The sequence below is a fragment of the Nerophis lumbriciformis genome, linkage group LG07 (genome assembly GCF_033978685.3).
Source record: "Nerophis lumbriciformis linkage group LG07, RoL_Nlum_v2.1, whole genome shotgun sequence".
Classification (NCBI taxonomy): Eukaryota; Metazoa; Chordata; class Actinopteri; order Syngnathiformes; family Syngnathidae; genus Nerophis; species Nerophis lumbriciformis.
Genome location: NC_084554.2, coordinates 17,930,001 through 17,950,070, shown reverse-complemented (window position 1 = coordinate 17,950,070; position 20,070 = coordinate 17,930,001). Strand labels below are relative to the sequence as shown.

The following is a 20,070-nucleotide window of genomic DNA, read 5'->3' as shown; positions in this document are numbered from 1 at the left end:
TGATAGCTCCTAGTAGCCTATAGCCTACCATGTTTACCTTTTCTAAATGACTTGTATAAAATACCAGAAAAGACCGACCTTCTGTGTTTATTGAGGGCATTTTACATGCAAACACATATCCCTTTTTTTTTTTTTTGCTGATATCGGTCTAATATCCTATATCTATTTGATCAAGACATCTCTTAATGAGGGTCAGTGTTTTTTTTTATAGTTCTAATGAAGATTTGATAGACTTATTTACCATAATTTATGTTTGTGTTGATGTTGTTGAAGAACAGTAATTCTGACCTCAACCATATTTCTCTTGGTGGACATCCATCCATCCATCCATCTTCTTTCGCTTATCCGAGGTCGGGTCGCGGGGGCAGCAGCCTAATCAGGGAAGCCCAGACTTCCCTCTCCCCAGCCACTTCGTCCAGCTCCTCCCGGGGGATCCCGAGGCGTTCCCAGGCCAGCCGGGAGACATAGTCTTCCCAGCGTGTCCTGGGTCTTCCCCGTGGCCTCCTACCGGTCGGACGTGCCCTAAACACCTCTAGGGAGGCGTTCGGGTGGCATCCTGACCAGATGCCCGAACCACCTCATCTGGCTCCTCTCGATGTGGAGCAGCAGCGGCTTTACCTTGAGTTCCCCCCGGATGACAGAGCTTCTCACCCTATCTCTAAGGGAGAACCCCGCCACCCGACGCAGGAAACTCATTTCGGCCGCTTGTACCCGTGATCTTGTCCTTTCGGTCATAACCCAAAGCTCATGACCATAGTTGAGGATGGGAACGTAGATTGACCGGTAAATTGAGAGCTTTGCCTTCCGGCTCAGCTCCTTCTTCACCACAACGGATCGATACAGCGTCCGCATTACTGAAGACGCCGCACTGATCCGCCTGTCGATCTCACGATCCACTCTTCCTTCACTCGTGAACAAGACTCCGAGGTACTTGAACTCCTCCACTTGGAGCAGGGTCTCCTCCGCAACCCGGGGATGGCACTCCACCCTTTTCCGGACGAGAACCATGGACTCGGACTTGGAGGTGCTGATTCTCATCCCAGTCGCTTCACACTCAGCTGCGAACCGATCCGGTGAGAGCTGAAGATCCTGGCCAGATGAAGCCATCAGGACCACATCATCTGCAAAAAGCAGAAACCTAATCCTGCAGCCACCAAACTGGATCCCCTCAACACCTTGACTGCGCCCAGAAATTCTGTCCATAAAAGTTATGAGCAGAATCGGTGACAAAGGGCAGCCTTGGCGGAGTCCAACCCTCACTGGAAACGTGTCCGACTTACTTGGTGGACATGTTCCATGATATTTTTGTATCCATATAGGGAAAATAATTTATTGCCTCAGTACTTCGTGTAATTATTTTTGACTATCTAACTTCATTAAAATTTTCTTCCCAGAGTCTGTGTGTCCCACAAGAATACCTGTGGCATCTCGAGATGAGAAAGGCTTCGAGCTAATGGTGGGCATGAACATTGAGACAAAAGCAAAGAAAATTCCTGGTTCCCTGGTGTCCGAGACCGCCTTCGCTCTCAACTCATCCACTGACATTACTGAGAAAACCAGGTAAGGTGGGAACGTGTGTGCTAATCTCACTGAAGGCTCATGAACACTAGGGGGGAATGTTACGCCGTAATGACGGCTCAGCACATACAGTACCTCAGTTTTAAGGTCACGGTTCTATAACAGTTTGAAAAATGTGAGTTATTTTATTAGTAGTAAAGTTTATTATTGGTTGAAGTACAGTATTAAAATTTCCAGTTTGTAGCCCCTATTAAATAATTTCAACTACTTGTCAACGTTTTTCACCGGGAAGGCGAAGTCTACCCAAACAGGAAGATTATACAATGGAAGAGGGTTTTCAAGCTCTGGCTATCGCAAATTATGACGTCCGCTAGCCAAAGTCTGTATTGTATTTGTTTGCTAAGTAGACCCGTAACGCAAAGCAGACTTTTTCTGTCGTTCACCTAATGCAGATCTGGGCAAATAAAGGCCCAGGGGCCACATGCGGCCCGTTAAGCTTTTTAAAGGCCTACTGAAATGCGATTTTCTTATTTAAACGGGGATAGCAGGTCCATTCAATGTGTCATACTTGATCATTTCGCGATATTGCCATATTTTTGCTGAAAGGATTTAGTAGAGACATCGACGATAAAGTTCGCAACTTTTGGTTGCTGATAAAAAAGCCTTGCCTGTACCGGAAGTAGCAGACGTGTAGCGTGACGTCACAGGTTGTGGAGCTCCTCACATCTGCACATTGTTTACAATCATGGCCACCAGCAGCGAGAGCGATTCGGACCGAGAAAGCGACGATTTCCCCATTAATTTGAGCGAGGATGAAAGATTTGTGGATGAGGAAAGTGAGAGTGAAAGACTAGAGGGCAGTGGGAGCGATTCAGATTCCTGATATTCAGCTGGGAATGACTAAAACAGTAAATAAACACAAGACATATATATACTCTATTAGCCACAACACAACCAGGCTTATATTTAATATGCCACAAATTAATCCCGCATAACAAACACCTCCCCTTTCCCGTCCATTTAACCCGCCAATACAACTCAAACACCTGCACAACACACTCAATCCCACAGCCCAAAGTACCGTTCACCTCCCCAAAGTTCATACAGCACATATATTTCCCCAAAGTCCCCAAAGTTACGTACGTGACATGCCCATAGCGGCACGCACGTACGGTCAAACGATCAAATGTTTGGAAGCCGCAGCTGCATGCGTACTCACGGTACCGCGTCTGCGCATCCAACTCAAAGTCCTCCTGGTAAGAGTCTCTGTTGTCCCAGTTCTCCACAGGCCAATGGTAAAGCTTGACTGTCATCTTCCGGGAATGTAAACAATGAAACAACGGCTGTGTTTGTGTTGCTGAAGTCGGCCGCAATACACCGCTTCCCACCTACAGCTTTCTTCTTTGCTGTCTCCATTGTTCATTGAACAAATTGCAAAAGATTCACCAACACAGATGTCCAGAATACTGTGGAATTTTGCGATGAAAACAGACGACTTAATAGCTGGCCACCATGCTGTCCCAAAATGTCCTCTACAATCCGTGACGTCACGCGCTGACGTCATCATACCGAGACGTTTTCAGCAAGATATTTCGCGCAAAATTTAAAATTGTACTTTAGTAAGATAACCCGGCTGTATTGGCATGTGTTGCAATGTTAAGATTTCATCATTGATATATAAACTATCAGACTGCGTGGTCGGTAGTAGTGGGTTTCAGTAGGCCTTTAATCAGGCCTGCCGGACATTCCCAAATATATTTTTTAAGATCTTTAAGATGGAAACTGTAGCTGCCCTTATGATGTGCAGTGATGTTTTCAAATTACCATAAGTCTTGTACTATACAAAGTATTTCAGTGGTTGGAATTTGTCCTTTTGCATGATATACTAGTTACCATGGTAATCTAATTAGTTACTATGGTGATCTAAGTCACGGCAACTCAGACAACGCACCAAGTAGTGTGATGTTCATATGTTGTCAATATTCAGTGTTTTATCGTTCATAGTTAATATTGTTAACCCCACATTCTTTATTCACATGTACATTCTGGGTGTCTCATTCAGTGAAAAAATACAAAATACATTCCGTTTTTAAGGCGGTCTGTCATAACGTTTTTAGCTTTCAATCAGACATTATTGTGAGGTTTTCGTATTAGTGTTTCTAAAAATCAGATATACCGGCCCCCAGACACATTTTTTCCTCAAAATTTGGCCCCCCGAGTCAAAAGAATTGCCCAGGCCTTACCTAGACACAAGACAATAATGACTGTGCATGTGAGCTGTGTGCTTGGTATTTTTGATGTATTTTGTGTATTTTTATCTATTTATCTATGTTCTTATGTGTTATTATGAATTTGCACTAAATTAGTTTTGCTTACAATTTCGTTGTACAATAAAGATATATTCTATTCTATTCGAATATGTACCGTGCGTAAAATTGGTACACTTTTGCGCCGTACAAAATTTATGTCCCATTACAACCCTGATGAACCCAACAAATGTTTTTGTTTACTAGGACTGCAACGATTAGTCAACATAATTGACAATGTTGATTATAAAAAATCACTGACAAAGATTCGTTGTCATTGGCAAATCGCTTAATACAACTTTAATTGATAGACCTTCAAGATGGTTCATGTTTACACTTCTAGACTTAGACTACACTTAGACTTCCTTTTTATTGTCATTCAAATTTGAACTTTACAGCACAGATAAGAACGAAATTTCGTTACATAAGCAAATGGTAGTGCAGGATAAAAAAGCAATACGGTGCATATATAAATAGATAAATATATATAAATAATATATAAATATATATATAAAATAAATAAATATATATAAATATGTATAAATAAATAAATAGATTACTGTACAGATAAATATATTGCACTTTTTCACATGCGTCCACGTTTATGGATGTATGTTGTATTGTCTTTTTTATTCCAGCGAGTTAATCCATTTTGGGGGGAGTTGAGGGGATAATTTAATTATGATGCGTTCAAGAGTCTTATGGCCTGAGGGAAGAAGCTATTACAAAACCTGGAGGTTCTGCTTCGGAGGCTGCGGAACCTCTTTCTAGAGTCCAGCAGTGAAAACAGTCCTTGGGGGTGGGAGGAGTCTTTGCAGATTTTCTGAGCCCTGGTCAGGCAGCGGCTTTTTGCGATCTCCTGGATAGGAGGAAGAGGAGTCCTGATGATCTTTTCCGCCGTCCTCACCACTCTCTGGAGAGACTTCCAGTCTGAGGCATTGCAGGCTCCAGTCCAGACAGAGATGCTGTTGGTCAGCAGGCTCTCTATAGTGCCTCTGTAGAATGTCTATTCCTTTTGTTAAATAATCACAGCTAAATAACCCTAACAGTATCGGATAAAAGCATTCTTTACACTGAATGTCATGTTTACATGCACTTTGTTGTTGATTTATTTTTTCCCAGTGTTTATATACTTTGTGGAATAAAGTAAAAACATTTGTTCCGCAGTAATTTGTTTATTTTGTTACAATTAAATGTACTATAGAGTTAAAATTAAGTCACAGACTCACCATCAAACTCAAATGTGTACAGCAGATCATAGCAATAATTGCTTGAGTCGTTGAGTAATCGAGAAAAATGATCCGACTACTGCAGTCGACTATCAAAATAATCGTGAGTTGCAGCTCTAATAATTACCTACTTGACAGTATTCTAATACAGTGTACCTCTTTTCACTAGTGAGATTTTCCCTGAGGGCCTTCCTCCATCCTATGTGTTTGTGGCCACCATCCGTTTAAAGGGGATCGCTCCAACATTGAACTTTGACCTGTGGAGGGTGCTGTCCAAGAAGAAAGAGATCCAGGCTGCGGTGACTTTGAACGGGAAAGACAAAAGTGTCACATTCACCACGACGAGCATCAGCAATAAGGAGCAGAGAATTGTCTTTCAGGGATTTCAGGTAAGGTCAAGTTTGAATAAGAACACGATTGCAGTGAAAAGGTCACTGATAGTGTAGTGAGTCACTTGGCTGCACTCCCACTCAGTGACGGTGAACCTGCTTCCCGTATAGAAGATGAGGATCAAAAAGGAGCCTTTGTTCACAAAAATTCGACTAAACCTGTGAATTACAAAACCTAAAACCAGTGAAGTTGGCACGTTGTGTAATTCGGAAATAAAAACCGAAAACAATGATTTGCAAATCCATTTCAACTTATATTCAATTGAATAGACTGCAAAGACAAGATATTTAATGTTCGAACTGAGAAATTTAATTTATTTTTGCAAATAATCATTAACTTAGAATTTAATGGCAGCGACACATTGCAAAAAGGTTGTCAGAGGGGCATTTTTACCACTGTGTTACATGGCCTTTCCTTTTAACAACACTCAGTTTGGGAACTGAGGAGACCAATTTTTGAAGCTTTTCAGGTGGAATTTTTTCCCATTCTTGCTTGATGTACATCTTAAGTTGTTCAACAGTCCGGGGGTCTCCGTTGTGGTATTTTAGGCTTCATATTGCGCCACACATTTTCAATGGGAGACAGGTCTGGACTACAGGCAGGCCAGTCTAGTACCCGGAATCTTTTACTATGAAGCCACGCTGTTGTAACACGTGGCTTGGCATTGTCTTGCTGAAATAAGCAGGGGCGTCCATGATAAAGTTCCTTGGATGGCAACATATGTTGCTCCAAAACTTGTATGTACCTTTCAGCATTAATGGTGCCTTCACAGATGTGTAAGTTACCCATTCCTTGGGCACTAATACACCCCCATACCATCACAGATACTGGCTTTTCAACTTTGCGCCTATAACAATCCGGATGGTTCTTTTCCTCTTTGGTCCGGAGGACACGACGTCCACAGTTTCGAAAAACAATTTGAAATTTGAACTCGTCAGACCACAGAACACTTTTCCACTTTGCATCAGTCCATCTTCGATGAACTCGGGCCCAGCGAAGCTCGCGCCGCTTCTGGGTGTTGTTGATAAATGGCTGTGGCTTTGCATAGTAGAGTTTTAACTTGCACTTAAAGATGTATCGACAAACTGTAGTTGCTGACAGTGGTTTTCTGAAGGGTTACTGAGCCCATGCGGTGATATCCTTTACACACTGATGCCGGTTTTTGATGCATGATTTGCAAATCATTGTATTCTGTTTTTATTTATGATTTACACAACGTACCAATTTCACTGGTTTTGGATTTTGTATATACACCCTCACAACTCCCGTATAACTTCCCTGCATATTTTGGCCAATCAGCATCATTTTTGACAAATTTGTCTCCGAGCGGCACTCAAAAGCACACACCAATTGCCTAATGAAAACATCCATCCATCCATTTTCCACCGCTTGTCTCTTTCGGGGTCGCGGGGGGTGCTGGAGCCTATCTCAGATCAAATTAAAACTCTGTTTCTTGTGTACAGTAGATGAAGCAATAACGACATGTAAGAATATATCAACTCTTTATTGCTTAAACTACACAACTGTCGTCCTCCCACAGAGCTCAGACCTACTTCCTGTTCCTGTGCTAAACCTTCTGGGTGATGTAGTATTAAAACATTTACTTCCTAGTTTACGCGTATTTATATATTTATTTAATATTTATTTATCCAGAATAAGACCGTTACAATTGACTTTTGGGAAGATCCCAAAAAACACCAGCAAGGTAGAGCGCAACATAAAGGCCTTTAATCACACAACTATGGGATTTGGACTACGTTTACATTGCAGGCCAAAGTAGCCCAAATCAGTTTTTTTTTTAAAATCCGATTTTTTTCCATCTGACTGTTTAAACTGCAAGTAAAATGTGATTTTTATCAGACTCCAGTTTAAACGCGCATCAATCAATCAATTCCTTTATTGTCATTGTCATAATAACACTTAAGTCATACATGAACAACGAGATTTTGTTTGAGCTTTGTCCAGCAGCATAGAAACTGCATTGATGTGCAGGTTGACAATAGTTTACATTTGAGCATTTTAGCATTGTCAGGAAGATCGCGATAAGAGGGGTGTGGGGGTGGGAACAGTCAGATCTCTGATGGGTGTTACGTTGATGTTGCAGCGATGCAATGTCCAGAGCACAATTATTGAGGGGGTGAAGAGTGAGGTAATAAGATGGTCCGGGGCAGCAAAGGGGCAGGCTGTTCATTTAGCAGTCTCACAGCCTGGGGATACAGACTGTGAGACATTCTGGTGGTCCTGGCGCGAATCGATCTATACCTCCTTCCAGAGGGTAGCAGGTTGAAGAGGCCATGTGCTGGGTGGTATATGTCCTTCAGGATGTTGTGTACTCGCTTTAGGCAGCGAGTTGTATACATGGCACTCATCTCTGGGAGTATCGTCCTTGTAATTTTCCCCACCGCTTTAACCACTCACTGGCGGGCCTGTTGGTTCGCTTTAGTGCGGCGAGCAAACCACACTAAAAATCCGTAAGTGAGGACACTGCTGATGGCACAGTTGTAAAAGTTGACCATTGATTTCTGCGGAATGTTTGCGCATTTTAGTTTCTTCACAAAAAAAAGACGTTGTTGGGCCTTTCCGACTGTAGAAGCAGTGTTAATGTCCCAGCATAGATCTTCTGTTATGTTCACCCCTAAGAATTTGAAATGCTTGACCCTTTCTACGAGATTGTTATTAAAGGGGAACATTATCACCAGACCTATGTAAGCGTCAATATATACCTTGATGTTGCAGAAAAAAGACCATATATTTTTTTACCGATTTTCGAACTCTAAATGGGTGAATTTTGGCGAATTAAATATTCGCTCTCAGAGCGATGACTTCACAACGTGACGTCGCATCGGGAAGCAATCCGCCATTTTCTCAAACACCGGGTCAAAACAGCTCTGTTATTTTCCGTTTTTTCGACTGTTTTCCGTACCTTGGAGACATCATGCCTCGTCGGTGTGTTGTCGGAGGGTGTAACAACACGAACAGGGACGGATTCAGGTTGCACCAGTGGCCCAAAGATTCGAAAGTGGCAAGGAATTGGACGTTTGTTCCGCACACTTTACCGACGAAAGCTATGCTACGACAGAGATGGCAAGAATGTGTGGATATCCTGCGACACTCAAAGCAGATGCATTTCCAACGATAAAGTCTAAAAGAAATCTGCCGCCAGACCCCCATTGAATCTGCCGGAGTGTGTGAGCAATTCAGGGACAAAGGACCTCGGTAGCACGGCAAGCAATGGCGGCAGTTTGTTCCCGCAGACGAGCGAGCTAAACCCCCCTGGATGTCTTGGCTCACACCGTCCCAAGATGATCAAGAGAAGAATATCGACCCTAGCTTCCCTGGCCTGCTGACATGAGGGTATGTCTACAGAATATATTAATTGATGAAAATTGGGCTGTCTGCACTCTCAAAGTGCATGTTGTTGCCAAATGTATTTCATATGCTGTAAACCTAGTTCATAGTTGTTAGTTTCCTTTAATGCCAAACAAACACATACCAATCGTTGGTTAGAAGGCGATCGCCGAATTCGTCCTCGCTTTCTCCCGTGTCGCTGGCTGTCGTGTCGTTTTCGTCGGTTTCGCTTGCATATGGTTCAAAACGATATGGCTCAATAGCTTCAGTTTCTTCTTCAATTTCGTTTTTGCTACCTGCCTCCACACTACAACCATCCGTTTCAAAACATTCGTAATCTGTTGAATCGCTTAAGCCGCTGAAATCCGAGTCTGAATCCGAGCTAATTTCTCTATAGCTTGCTGTTCTTTCCGCCATGTTTGTTTGTGTTGGCTTCACTATGTGACGTCACAGGAAAATGGACGGGTGGTTAAAATCAGGCACTTTGAAGCTTTTTTTAGGGATATTGCGTGATGGGTAAAATTTTAAAAAAAACTTAGAAAAATATAATAAGCCACTGGGAACTGATTTTTAATGGTTTTAACAATTCTGAAATTGTGATAATGTTCCCCTTTAATTAAAAAATGTGGCCTCCAATGTGGCCTCGACTTCACTTTTTTTGCATGGAAGGAAGTTGACCGGGAGGAAGTCGCAATAATACAAAATAAAATAAAAGTTGCCACACATTAGAAATGAAGCGTTTTTGTTTTTTACGTGAAAATAAATGTCAGTAATATACCGTATTTTTCTGACTATAAGTCGCAGTTTTTTTCATAGTTTATACGACTTATACTCAGGAGCGACTTATGTGTGAAATTATTAACACATTACCGTAAAATATCAAATAATATTATTTAGCTCATTCACGTAAGACAGTGGTTCTCAACCTTTTTCCAGTGATGTACCCCCTGTGAACATTTTTTTAATTCAAGTACCCCCCTAATCAGAGCAAAGCATTTTTTGGTTGAAAAAAAGAGATAAAGAAGTAAAATACAGCACTATGTCATCAGTTTCTGATTTATTAAATTGTATAACAGTGCACAATATTGCTCATTTGTAGTGGTCTTTCTTGAACTATTTGGAAAAAAAGATATACAAATAACTAAAAACTTGTTGAAAAATAAACAAGTGATTAAAATATAAATAAAGATTTCTACACATAGAAGTAATCATCAACTTAAAGTGCCCTCTTTGGAGATTGTAATAGAGATTCATAAACTTAATTCTAAACATTTCTTCACAAAAAAATAAATCTTTCACATCAATATTTATGGAACATGTCCACAAAAAATCTAGCTGTCAACACTGAATATTGCATTGTTGCATTTCTTTTCACAGTTCTTTTTGACAGACATTTTAGTGAGAAACCTGAGCTTGTGCTTCACTGAGGATCTTTTAGTTGATTGACAGTTGGTGCCGTGTGGCACCGCCAGGTAGGGTCAAACCATCACGGCATGGGGGAAACTCTGGGTTTATGGTAATGAATGGAGTAGCCTACTTGATTTGATGTTCAGTTTATGAACTTACATTCATATTTTGTTGAAGTATTATTCAGTAAATATATTTATAAAGGATTTTTGAATTGTTGCTATTTTTAGAATATTTGAAAAAAAATCTCACGTACCCCTTGGCATACCTTCAAGTACCCCCAGGGGTACGCATACCCCCATTTGAGAACCACTGATGTAAGAGACAAGACGTATAAGATTTCATGGGATTTAGAGAGTAGGTAAACGTATAGCATGTTCTATATGTTATAGTTATTTGAATGACTCTTACCATAATATGTTACGTTAACATACCAGGCACGTTCTCAGTTGGTTATTTATGCGTCATATAACGTACACTTATTCAGCCTGTTGTTCGCTATTCTTTATTTATTTTAAATTACCTTTCAAATGTCTATTCTTGGTGTTGGGTTTTATCAAATAAATTCCCCCCCAAAAATGCGACTTTTACTCCAGTGCGACTTATATATGTTTTTTTCCTTCTTTATTATGCATTTTCAGCCGGTGCGACTTATACTCCGGAGCGACTTATACTCCGAAAAATATGGTAATGTATGAATGGATGTATATAGTGTAATATATTTGGGAGGGTTCTAATCTTTTAATGGCTGTTAAGTAGAGGTGCGAGACATCAGTGTGGATCTACGGGAGGTTTAAAGGGGAACATTATCACAATTTCAGAATTGTTAAAACCATTAAAAATCAGTTCCCAGTGGCTTATTATATTTTTCGAAGTTTTTTTCAAAATTTTACCCATCACGCAATATCCCTAAAAAAAGCTTCAAAGTGCCTGATTTTAACCACCCGTCCATTTTCCTGTGACGTCACATAGTGAAGCCAACACAAACAAACATGGCGGAAAGAACAGCAAGCTATAGCGACATTAGCTCCGATTCAGACTCGGATTTCAGCGGCTTAAGCGATTTAACAGATTACGCATGTATTGAAACGGATGGTTGTAGTGTGGAGGCAGGTAGCGAAAACGAAATTGAAGAAGAAACTGAAGCTATTGAGCCATATCGGTTTGAACCATATGCAAGCGAAACCGACGAAAACGACACGACAGCCAGCGACACGGGAGAAAGCGAGGACGAATTCGGCGATCGCCTTCCAACCAACGATTGGTAAGTGTTTGTTTGGCATTAAAGGAAACTAACAACTATGAACTAGGTTTACAGCATATGAAATACATTTGGCAACAACATGCACTTTGAGAGTGCAGACAGCCCAATTTTCATCAATTAATATATTCTGTAGACATACCCTCATGTCAGCAGGCCAGGGAAGCTAGGGTTGATATTCTTCTCTTGATCATCTTCGGGACGGTGTGAGCCAAGACATTAAGGGGGTTTAGCTCGCTCGTCTGCGGGAACAAACTGCCGCCATCGCTTGCCGTGCTACCGAGGTCCTTTGTCCCTGAATTGCTCACACACTCCGGCAGATTCAATGGGGGTCTGGCGGCAGATTTCTTTGACTTTATCGTTGGAAATGCATCTGCTTTGAGTGTCGCAAGATATCCACACATTCTTGCCATCTCTGTCGTAGCATAGCTTTCGTCGGTAAAGTGTGCGGAACAAACGTCCAATTCCTTGCCACTTTCGAATCTTTGGGCCACTGGTGCAACTTGAATCCGTCCCTGTTCGTGTTGTTACACCCTCCGACAACACACCGACGAGGCATGATGTCTCCAAGGTACGGAAAACAGTCGAAAAAAACGGAAAATAACAGAGCTGATTTGACTCGGTGTTTGAGAAAATGGCGGATTGCTTCCCGATGCGACGTCACGTTGTGACGTCATCGCTCCGAGAGCGAATATTAGAAAGACGTTTGATTCGCCAAAATTCACCCATTTAGAGTTCGGAAATCGGTTAAAAAAATATATGTTTTTTTCTGCAACATCAAGGTATATATTGACGCTTACATAGGTCTGGTGATAATGTTCCCCTTTAAAAAAACAACAAAAAACTCACATATAAGCAATTGCGCCACCGCGTCTGTTCTGGTCCTTCAAAAATCACGATTTCTTCGGAATAAAAATATATATTCATATATTACACATTACCTATTATTTGCACACTATTGACAAGTGTTGCACTAAACATTTGGTCGTCTTAAATAGACTTTTCTCACCAAGACATGTTGTGATGAAATATTCCCTTCCGCTGCTCTGCAAAAACTGAAATCTCAGTAAGATTAAATATCTCAAATAAGGCTGATATTTGCTTGTCTGTCTGATAAGATAATTCTTCTCACTTAGCAGACTTTATGTTAGAGTGTTTTACTTGTTTTAAGGGTTTTGCTCCTAAATGATCTCAGTAAGATATTACAGCTTGTTGCTGAGATTTGATGACCTATATTGAGTAAAACATGCTTGAAACTAGAATATCAACTGTTGCAAAGCTGTGTCATCAACACTCACAAGTATAAAACTACTTTTTTAAAGTAATAATTTCTTATTTGAAGCACGAAAAAAAAAATCATGACTTTGACACAATTGTGTCTCATATTAAAACAGCCAAATGGACTTTGCTGTTTTATTTTCAATGAAACAATAGAAAATACATACTCATATAGTAGTACAGTTGTTATTAGTGACAATATACTTATTTTAAGGTATTTTTGGGTTAATTGAGGTTAGCTAATTTTACTTGTTTTGGAAATTCTTGACAAGCCACATTTTCTTGTTCTATTGGCAGATAATTTTGCTTAGTTCAAATAAAATACCCCTAATTTCTGTTTGCTTTTTTCATGTTTTTGAACACTGACCGGTGTCCCACCTTCCCTTTATTTCGAAAATCCTCGAAAAAATTGTCGCACAGCAGCTAAATGAACACTTAGTGTCTAACAATCTCTGTGAACCTTTTCAATCCGGTTTCAGGGCAAATCACTCTACGGAGACAGCCCTCGCAAAAATGACTAATGATCTACTGCTAACGATGGATTCTGATGCGTCATCTATGTTGCTGCTTCTTGATCTTAGCGCTGCTTTCGATACCGTCGATCATAATATTTTATTAGAGCGTATCAAAACATGTATTGGTATGTCAGACTTAGCTTTGTCGTGGTTTAACTCTTATCTTACTGACAGGATGCAATGCGTCTCCCATAATAATGTGACCTCGGACTATGTTAAGGTAACGTGCGGAGTTCCTCAGGGTTCGGTTCTTGGCCCTGCACTCTTTAGTATCTACATGCTGCCGCTAGGCGACATCATACGCAAATACGGTGTTAGCTTTCATTGTTATGCTGATGACACCCAACTCTACATGCCCCTAAAGCTGACCAACACGCCGGATTGTAGTCAGCTGGAGGCGTGTCTTAATGAAATTAAACAATGGATGTCCGCTAACTTCTTGCAACTCAACGCCAAGAAAACGGAAATGCTGATTATCGGTCCTGCTAAACACCGACATTTATTTAATAATACCACCTTAACATTTGACAACCAAACAATTACACAAGGCGAATCAGTAAAGAATCTGGGTATTATCTTCGACCCAACTCTCTCGTTTGAATCACACATTAAGAGTGTTACTAAAACGGCCTTCTTTCATCTCCGTAATATCGCTAAAATTCGTTCTATTTTATCCACTAGCGACGCTGAGATCATTATTCATGCGTTCGTTACGTCTCGTCTATTATTTTCGGGTCTCCCTATGTCTAGCATTAAAAAATTACAGTTGGTACAAAATGCGGCTGCTAGACTTTTGACAAGAACAAGAAAGTTTGATCATATTACGCCTATACTGGCTCACCTGCACTGGCTTCCTGTGCACTTAAGAAGTGACTTTAAGGTTTTACTACTTACGTATAAAATACTACACGGTCTAGCTCCGTCCTATCTTGTCGATTGCATTGTACCATATGTCCCGGCAAGAAATCTGCGTTCAAAGAACTCCGGCTTATTAGTGATTCCCAGAGCCCAAAAAAAGTCTGCGGGCTATAGAGCGTTTTCTATTCGGGCTCCAGTACTATGGAATGCCCTCCCGGTAACAATTAGAGATGCTACCTCAGTAGAAGCATTTAAGTCCCATCTTAAAACTCATTTGTATACTCTAGCCTTTAAATAGCCCCCCTGTTAGACCAGTTGATCTGCCGTTTCTTTTCTTTTCTCCTCTGCTCCCCTTTTCCTTGAGGGGGGGGGGGCACAGGTCCGGTGGCCATGGATGAAGTGCTGGCTGTCAAGAGTCGGGACCCGGGGTGGACCGCTCGCCTGTGCATCGGCTGGGAACATCTCTGCGCTGCTGACCCGTCTCCGCTCGGGATGGTGTCCTGCTGGCCCCACTATGGACTGGACTCTTACTATTATGTTGGATCCACTATGGACTGGACTCTCACAATATTATGTCAGACCCACTCGACATCCATTGCTTTCGGTCTCCCCTAGAGGGGGGGGGTTACCCACATATGCGGTCCTCTCCAAGGTTTCTCATAGTCATTCACATCGACGTCCCACTGGGGTGAGTTTTTCCTTGCCCGTATGTGGGCTTTGTACCGAGGATGTCGTTGTGGCTTGTGCAGCCCTTTGAGACACTTGTGATTTAGGGCTATATAAATAAAGATTGATTGATTGATTGATTGATTGACTTTTTGCAGTGTGGTGACGGCATTTTTCTCGCTCACTCAAAGCTGACTAAAAAGTCACATGCGTTGCGATTTAAGTCACATTTGAAAAAATCAGACACCAATGGATTCAGGACTACCTCCTGATGTGGCCTGAATCTGATGTCAAATGGTTTGATTTGAAGCACTGTTGAGCGTTTAGATTGGCAAAAAAAAAAGGGCAAAACGTGGTCTTCCGGGAAAGACAGGGAGACTGAGCACAAAGTCACAACAATGGCTAAGCTGGACAAAACAGGATGACACAAACAGGAGCTTGGAGTACAAACCCCGTTTCCATATGAGTTGGGAAATTGTGTTAGACGTAAAGATAAACTGAATACAATGATTTGCAAATCCTTTTCAACCCATATTCAGTTGAATATGCTACAAAGACAACATATTTGATGTTCAAACTGAAAAAACATTTTTTTTTGTTGCAAATAATCATTAACTTTAGAATTTGATGCCAGCAACACGTGACAAAGAAGTTGGGAAAGGTGGCAATAAATACTGATAAAGTTGAGGAATGCTCATCAAACACTTATTTGGAACATCCCACAGGTGAACAGGCAAATTGGGAACAGGTGGGTGCCATGATTGGGTATAAAAGTAGATTCCATGAAATGCTCAGTCATTCACAAACAAGGATGGGGCGAGGGTCACCACTTTGTCAACAAATGCGTGAGCAAATTGTTGAACAGTTTAAGAAAAAACTTTCTCAACCAGCTATTGCAAGGAATTTAGGGATTTCACCATCTACGGTCTGTAATATCATCAAAGGGTTCAGAGAATCTGGAGAAATCACTGCACGTAAGCAGCTAAGCCCGTGACCTTCGATCCCTCAGGCTGTACTGCATCAACAAGCGACATCAGTGTGTAAAGGATATCACCACATGGGCTCAAGAACACTTCAGAAACCCACTGTCAGTAACTACAGTTGGTCGCTACATCTGTAAGTGCAAGTTAAAACTCTCCTATGCAAGGCGAAAACCGTTTATCAACAACACCCAGAAACGCCGTCGGCTTTGCTGGGCCTGAGCTCATCTAAGATGGACTGATACAAAGTGGAAAAGTGTTCTGTGGTCTGACGAGTCCACATTTCAAATTGTTTTTGGAAAATGTGGACGTCGTGTCCTCCGGACCAAAGAGGAAAAGAACCATTCGGATTGTTATAGGCGCAAAGTTGAAAAGCCAGCATCTGTGATGGTATGGGGGTGTATTAGTGCCCAAGACATGGGTAACTTACACATCTGTGAAGGCGCCATTAATGCTGAAAGGTACATACAGGTTTTGGAGCAACATATGTTGCCATCCAAGCAACGTTACCATGGACGCCCCTGCTTATTTCAGCAAGACAATGCCAAGCCACGTGTTACATCAACGTGGCTTCATAGTAAAAGTGTGCGGGTACTAGACTGGCCTGCCTGTAGTCCAGACCTGTCTCCCATTGAAAATGTGTGGCGCATTATGAAGCCTAAAATACCACAACGGAGACCCCCGGACTGTTGAACAACTTAAGCTGTACATCAAGCAAGAATGGGAAAGAATTCCACCTGAGAAGCTTCAAAAATGTGTCTCCTCAGTTCCCAAACGTTTACTGAGTGTTGTTAAAAGGAAAGGCCATGTAACACAGTGGTGAACATGCCCTTTCCCAACTACTTTGGCACGTGTTGCAGCCATGAAATTCTATGTTAATTATTATTTGCCAAAAAAAAATAAAAGTTTCTGAGTTCGAACATCAAATATCTTTGTAGTGCATTCAACTGAATATGGGTTGAAAAGGATTTGCAAATCATTGTATTCCGTTTATATTTACATCTAACACAATTTCACAACTCATATGGAAACGGGGTTTGTAGGTGATGCACTGGTGAAGACACAATATGGTGGGAGTACTGTGGAAAGATCTCGCACCAGCAGGTGCCAGTGATCAGACAAAATAGGGTGTGTTGATTACAAACAGCTGTGCTCAGTTGCTACCGCCCTCCCCTGGGAACCATGGCGACTGACAAATAGAACAGGGGAGTAACATTTCCAGTAGGAGGCACACAAACAACCGACATGTAAAAAAAAGACAATTAGGAACATATTTTCATCTACAATGCTGACCTAGCCAAAAGGCAGCATTTACATATTAGAGATGTTGAAGTGTGATGATAATCCCTCTTCGCCTCTCATTTACCAATAACAATTATTTATGCGACAGATCGCTCTCAACAGCTCACAAATGCTCTTCACATGCGGGGGTAAATGTGTTGGAACATAAATAAATGTTTAGGATGGACGAAGACTTTTCAAGCGTAAAACATACACGGAGACAGAACAGGTAGTGGACAAATATAGAAGCCTTTGGTTTTGTTGTTTGTAATTATAATTAATTACTACTGTTATGATTTATAATACTTTAAAAAGTACAGTCATTTGACAATGAGCTTTGAGTATGTGCTTTACCAGCTTCTACCAACCGAGTCACATCTGTTGTGTCCTTGAGCAAGACACTTCACCCTTGCTCTTGATGGGTCGTGGTTAGTTACTGAAAACCAGTAACTAGTTACAGTTACTAGTTACTTTATTTCAAAAGTAACTCAGTTACTAACTCAGTTACTTACACCAAAAAGTAATGCGTTACTGTGAAAAGTAACTATTTAGTTACTTCTTTTTTTCCCCTTTTTTTTTTTAAAGGCTCCCATTAATGCCCATTTGGCCTTCATTTCAGTGCTGTTATTGCACTGGAGAATAATACAATCTGTTGATCAACTTGACATGCATTTGCATCACTGAACTCAGAAAGCAATGTGGTCTACATTCAACACACAAAGACAAAGATATGTTTCAAGGGCCAATTTATTTCAGGCCAGAACAAATTGACAAAACTATTTGAAATAGCTGCAACATAAGGGCACTTTAACTTTAACTTTAAGTAGATAGGATCTTTGATCCAAGACACAACTTACATTTAACTAAAATGTTATTTTCTTTGTGCTCGACAAAAGAAAAGTATTGAGAATGTCTCCATGTTAAGAAACTTGACTTCTGGCTTCACCATGATGTCTTGTTAGTTGTTATGAGAGTAGCGTATGTGTGTGTGTGTGTGTGTGTGTGTGGCCCTTTAAGATATGACAGCATGTGAGGTGAGTGACGTCAGTGAGTAAGTGGGCGAGACAGGTGAGGGACCGGCGACAGTGAGTGCGTGCAGGTGCTCTAGCTTGGTGGATGGCTGCGTCCAATAAAGTCACAAAGTTGCAACAAACCGCCGGCCTCGTCATTCACCTTCAGCTGTAAAGACCCACTTCCGGGTAAAGTGAAGGTTGTTAGCCCTGAAGTACATAGGCCCTGGAGGAAAGTCTCCCCTGCGCCCCTCAACTACTGTCTGGGAGCCCCTCCGCCCCCACCCACACAAAGCACGCCTCTTCTCTGCACGCCTCTTCTTTTCCTTGTGACACACAAGGACGACACCGCAGCGCTGCAATAAAACACACTCAGATCTTCTGTTTCTAGCCGATACTACATAAAAAATAACGTAAAATAACGCAGTAACGCATCATGTCGTAACGGTAACTGAGTTACTGAATATAAAAAATAACGCATTAGATTACTAGTTACCGCCGAAACTAACGGCGTTACAGTAACGCGTTACTCTGGAACGCGTTAGTCCCAACACTGGTCGTGGTTAGCGCCTTGCATGACATCTCCCGCCATCAGTGTGTGAATGTGTGTGTGAATGGAGGAATGTGGAAATAGTGTCAAAGCGCTTTGCGTGCCTTCAAGGTAGAAAAGCGCTATGCAAGTATAACCATTTACCATTTACCTGCCATGTAAGTCTGTGTCGTATAAAAAGAGTAAAACATCAATACAGTTTTCCAATTGTTGTTGAAATCCTGTGATTTTGTTTTTAGAACTTTTTCGGGGAATTTTGCCTATCGTTCACATTCATTATGAGGGACAAGAAGACAAAAGTATTTTTTTTTCTTTTTTTTTTCGCTTTCTAACATATAAAAATTGTCTCTTTCTTGGTAGCTAGCAACGCAGCTAAAGGGAGCAATCAATTCTACCACAAAATCCCTTTAAAAATGCATTCAAGAACTGTCAACAATACTTCATTTACCTGTAAAACAACCGTCAATGTTATTGTAAGAGCGAACACTGAGGAAGGGAGTGTAGTAACACATCATGAAGTGAAGTGAATTATATTTATATAGCGCTTTTTCTCTAGTGACTCAAAGTGCTTTACATAGCGCAACCCAATATCTAAGTTACATTTAAACCAGTGTGGGTGGCACTGGGAGCAGGTGGGTAAAGTGTCTTGCCCAAGAACACAACGGCACTGACTAGGATGGCGGAAGCGGGGATCGAACCTGGAACCCTCAAGTTGCTGGCACGGCCACTCTACCAACCAAGCCATACCGCCCCAGTGTGCTACGGTGTTAGCCGTAAAAACTCTCTGCGAAAAGATATACGACAACACGAAACACATTTGAGTTTGAGTTCAATCATATTACAGTATCTGTAAAGTTTTAGCCCACAATCCATGTTTTGTTTGTACACAGCGAGCTCGACAGTGTATGTACTGTGGTTGTAATAACAAGCGTGGTGTGCTGCGTGTATCAAAATTAACATTTAAAGTTTGACTCACTCGATGGACAGTTGTGCGTTTGGTCCAGCTGGCCGGGGACATTTTTTTCCTGTTTATTTGGGTAAGCACTCCATTTATGTCAAAAATAGAATGGCTTCAAATTCCACATTTATCGAGTCGTCACTTTTACCTCACTCTGTCGGCTTCCGTCTGCTCCAACGTTTCACCCTTCCTGTGTGCTCGCTTCTAGAAGCAGTAGTTCATCCTCAGTATGTTCAGCTTCAAAAATATAAGGTTGTGAATCCTCATTTGTCCAAAAATAGTCGTTTTCATTGTCTGTTATTGATTCTGCCATGATTAGAAAACACACACGCCTTTGTTTCCAGAAGTAGGAACACGTATTTGTTGCGAGAAGTCGGAAGTGCGCTGCTATGGAAACGGAAATCAATGTGCTGAAGACATCAGTATTGGTTAAAATGATCAAAATATGGTAAATATTGAACATGATACATATTGGTATGAACGTGTCTGTCACCACTATATAAAACGTTGATGTC

General features: G+C 41.3%; 1 protein-coding gene across 1 annotated transcript in view; it reads left to right on the top strand.

The window, feature by feature from the left end:
- Positions 1 to 20,070, top strand: part of LOC133609133 (collagen alpha-1(XXI) chain-like) — a 92,488-nt gene that overhangs the window by 67,874 nt on the left and 4,544 nt on the right. Inside the window, exons 8-9 of the mRNA XM_061964638.2 lie at positions 1,395 to 1,560; positions 5,223 to 5,442. Of these exons, the coding sequence (XP_061820622.1) occupies positions 1,395 to 1,560; positions 5,223 to 5,442 (386 nt within the window). The remainder of the gene's footprint in view (positions 1 to 1,394; positions 1,561 to 5,222; positions 5,443 to 20,070) is intronic.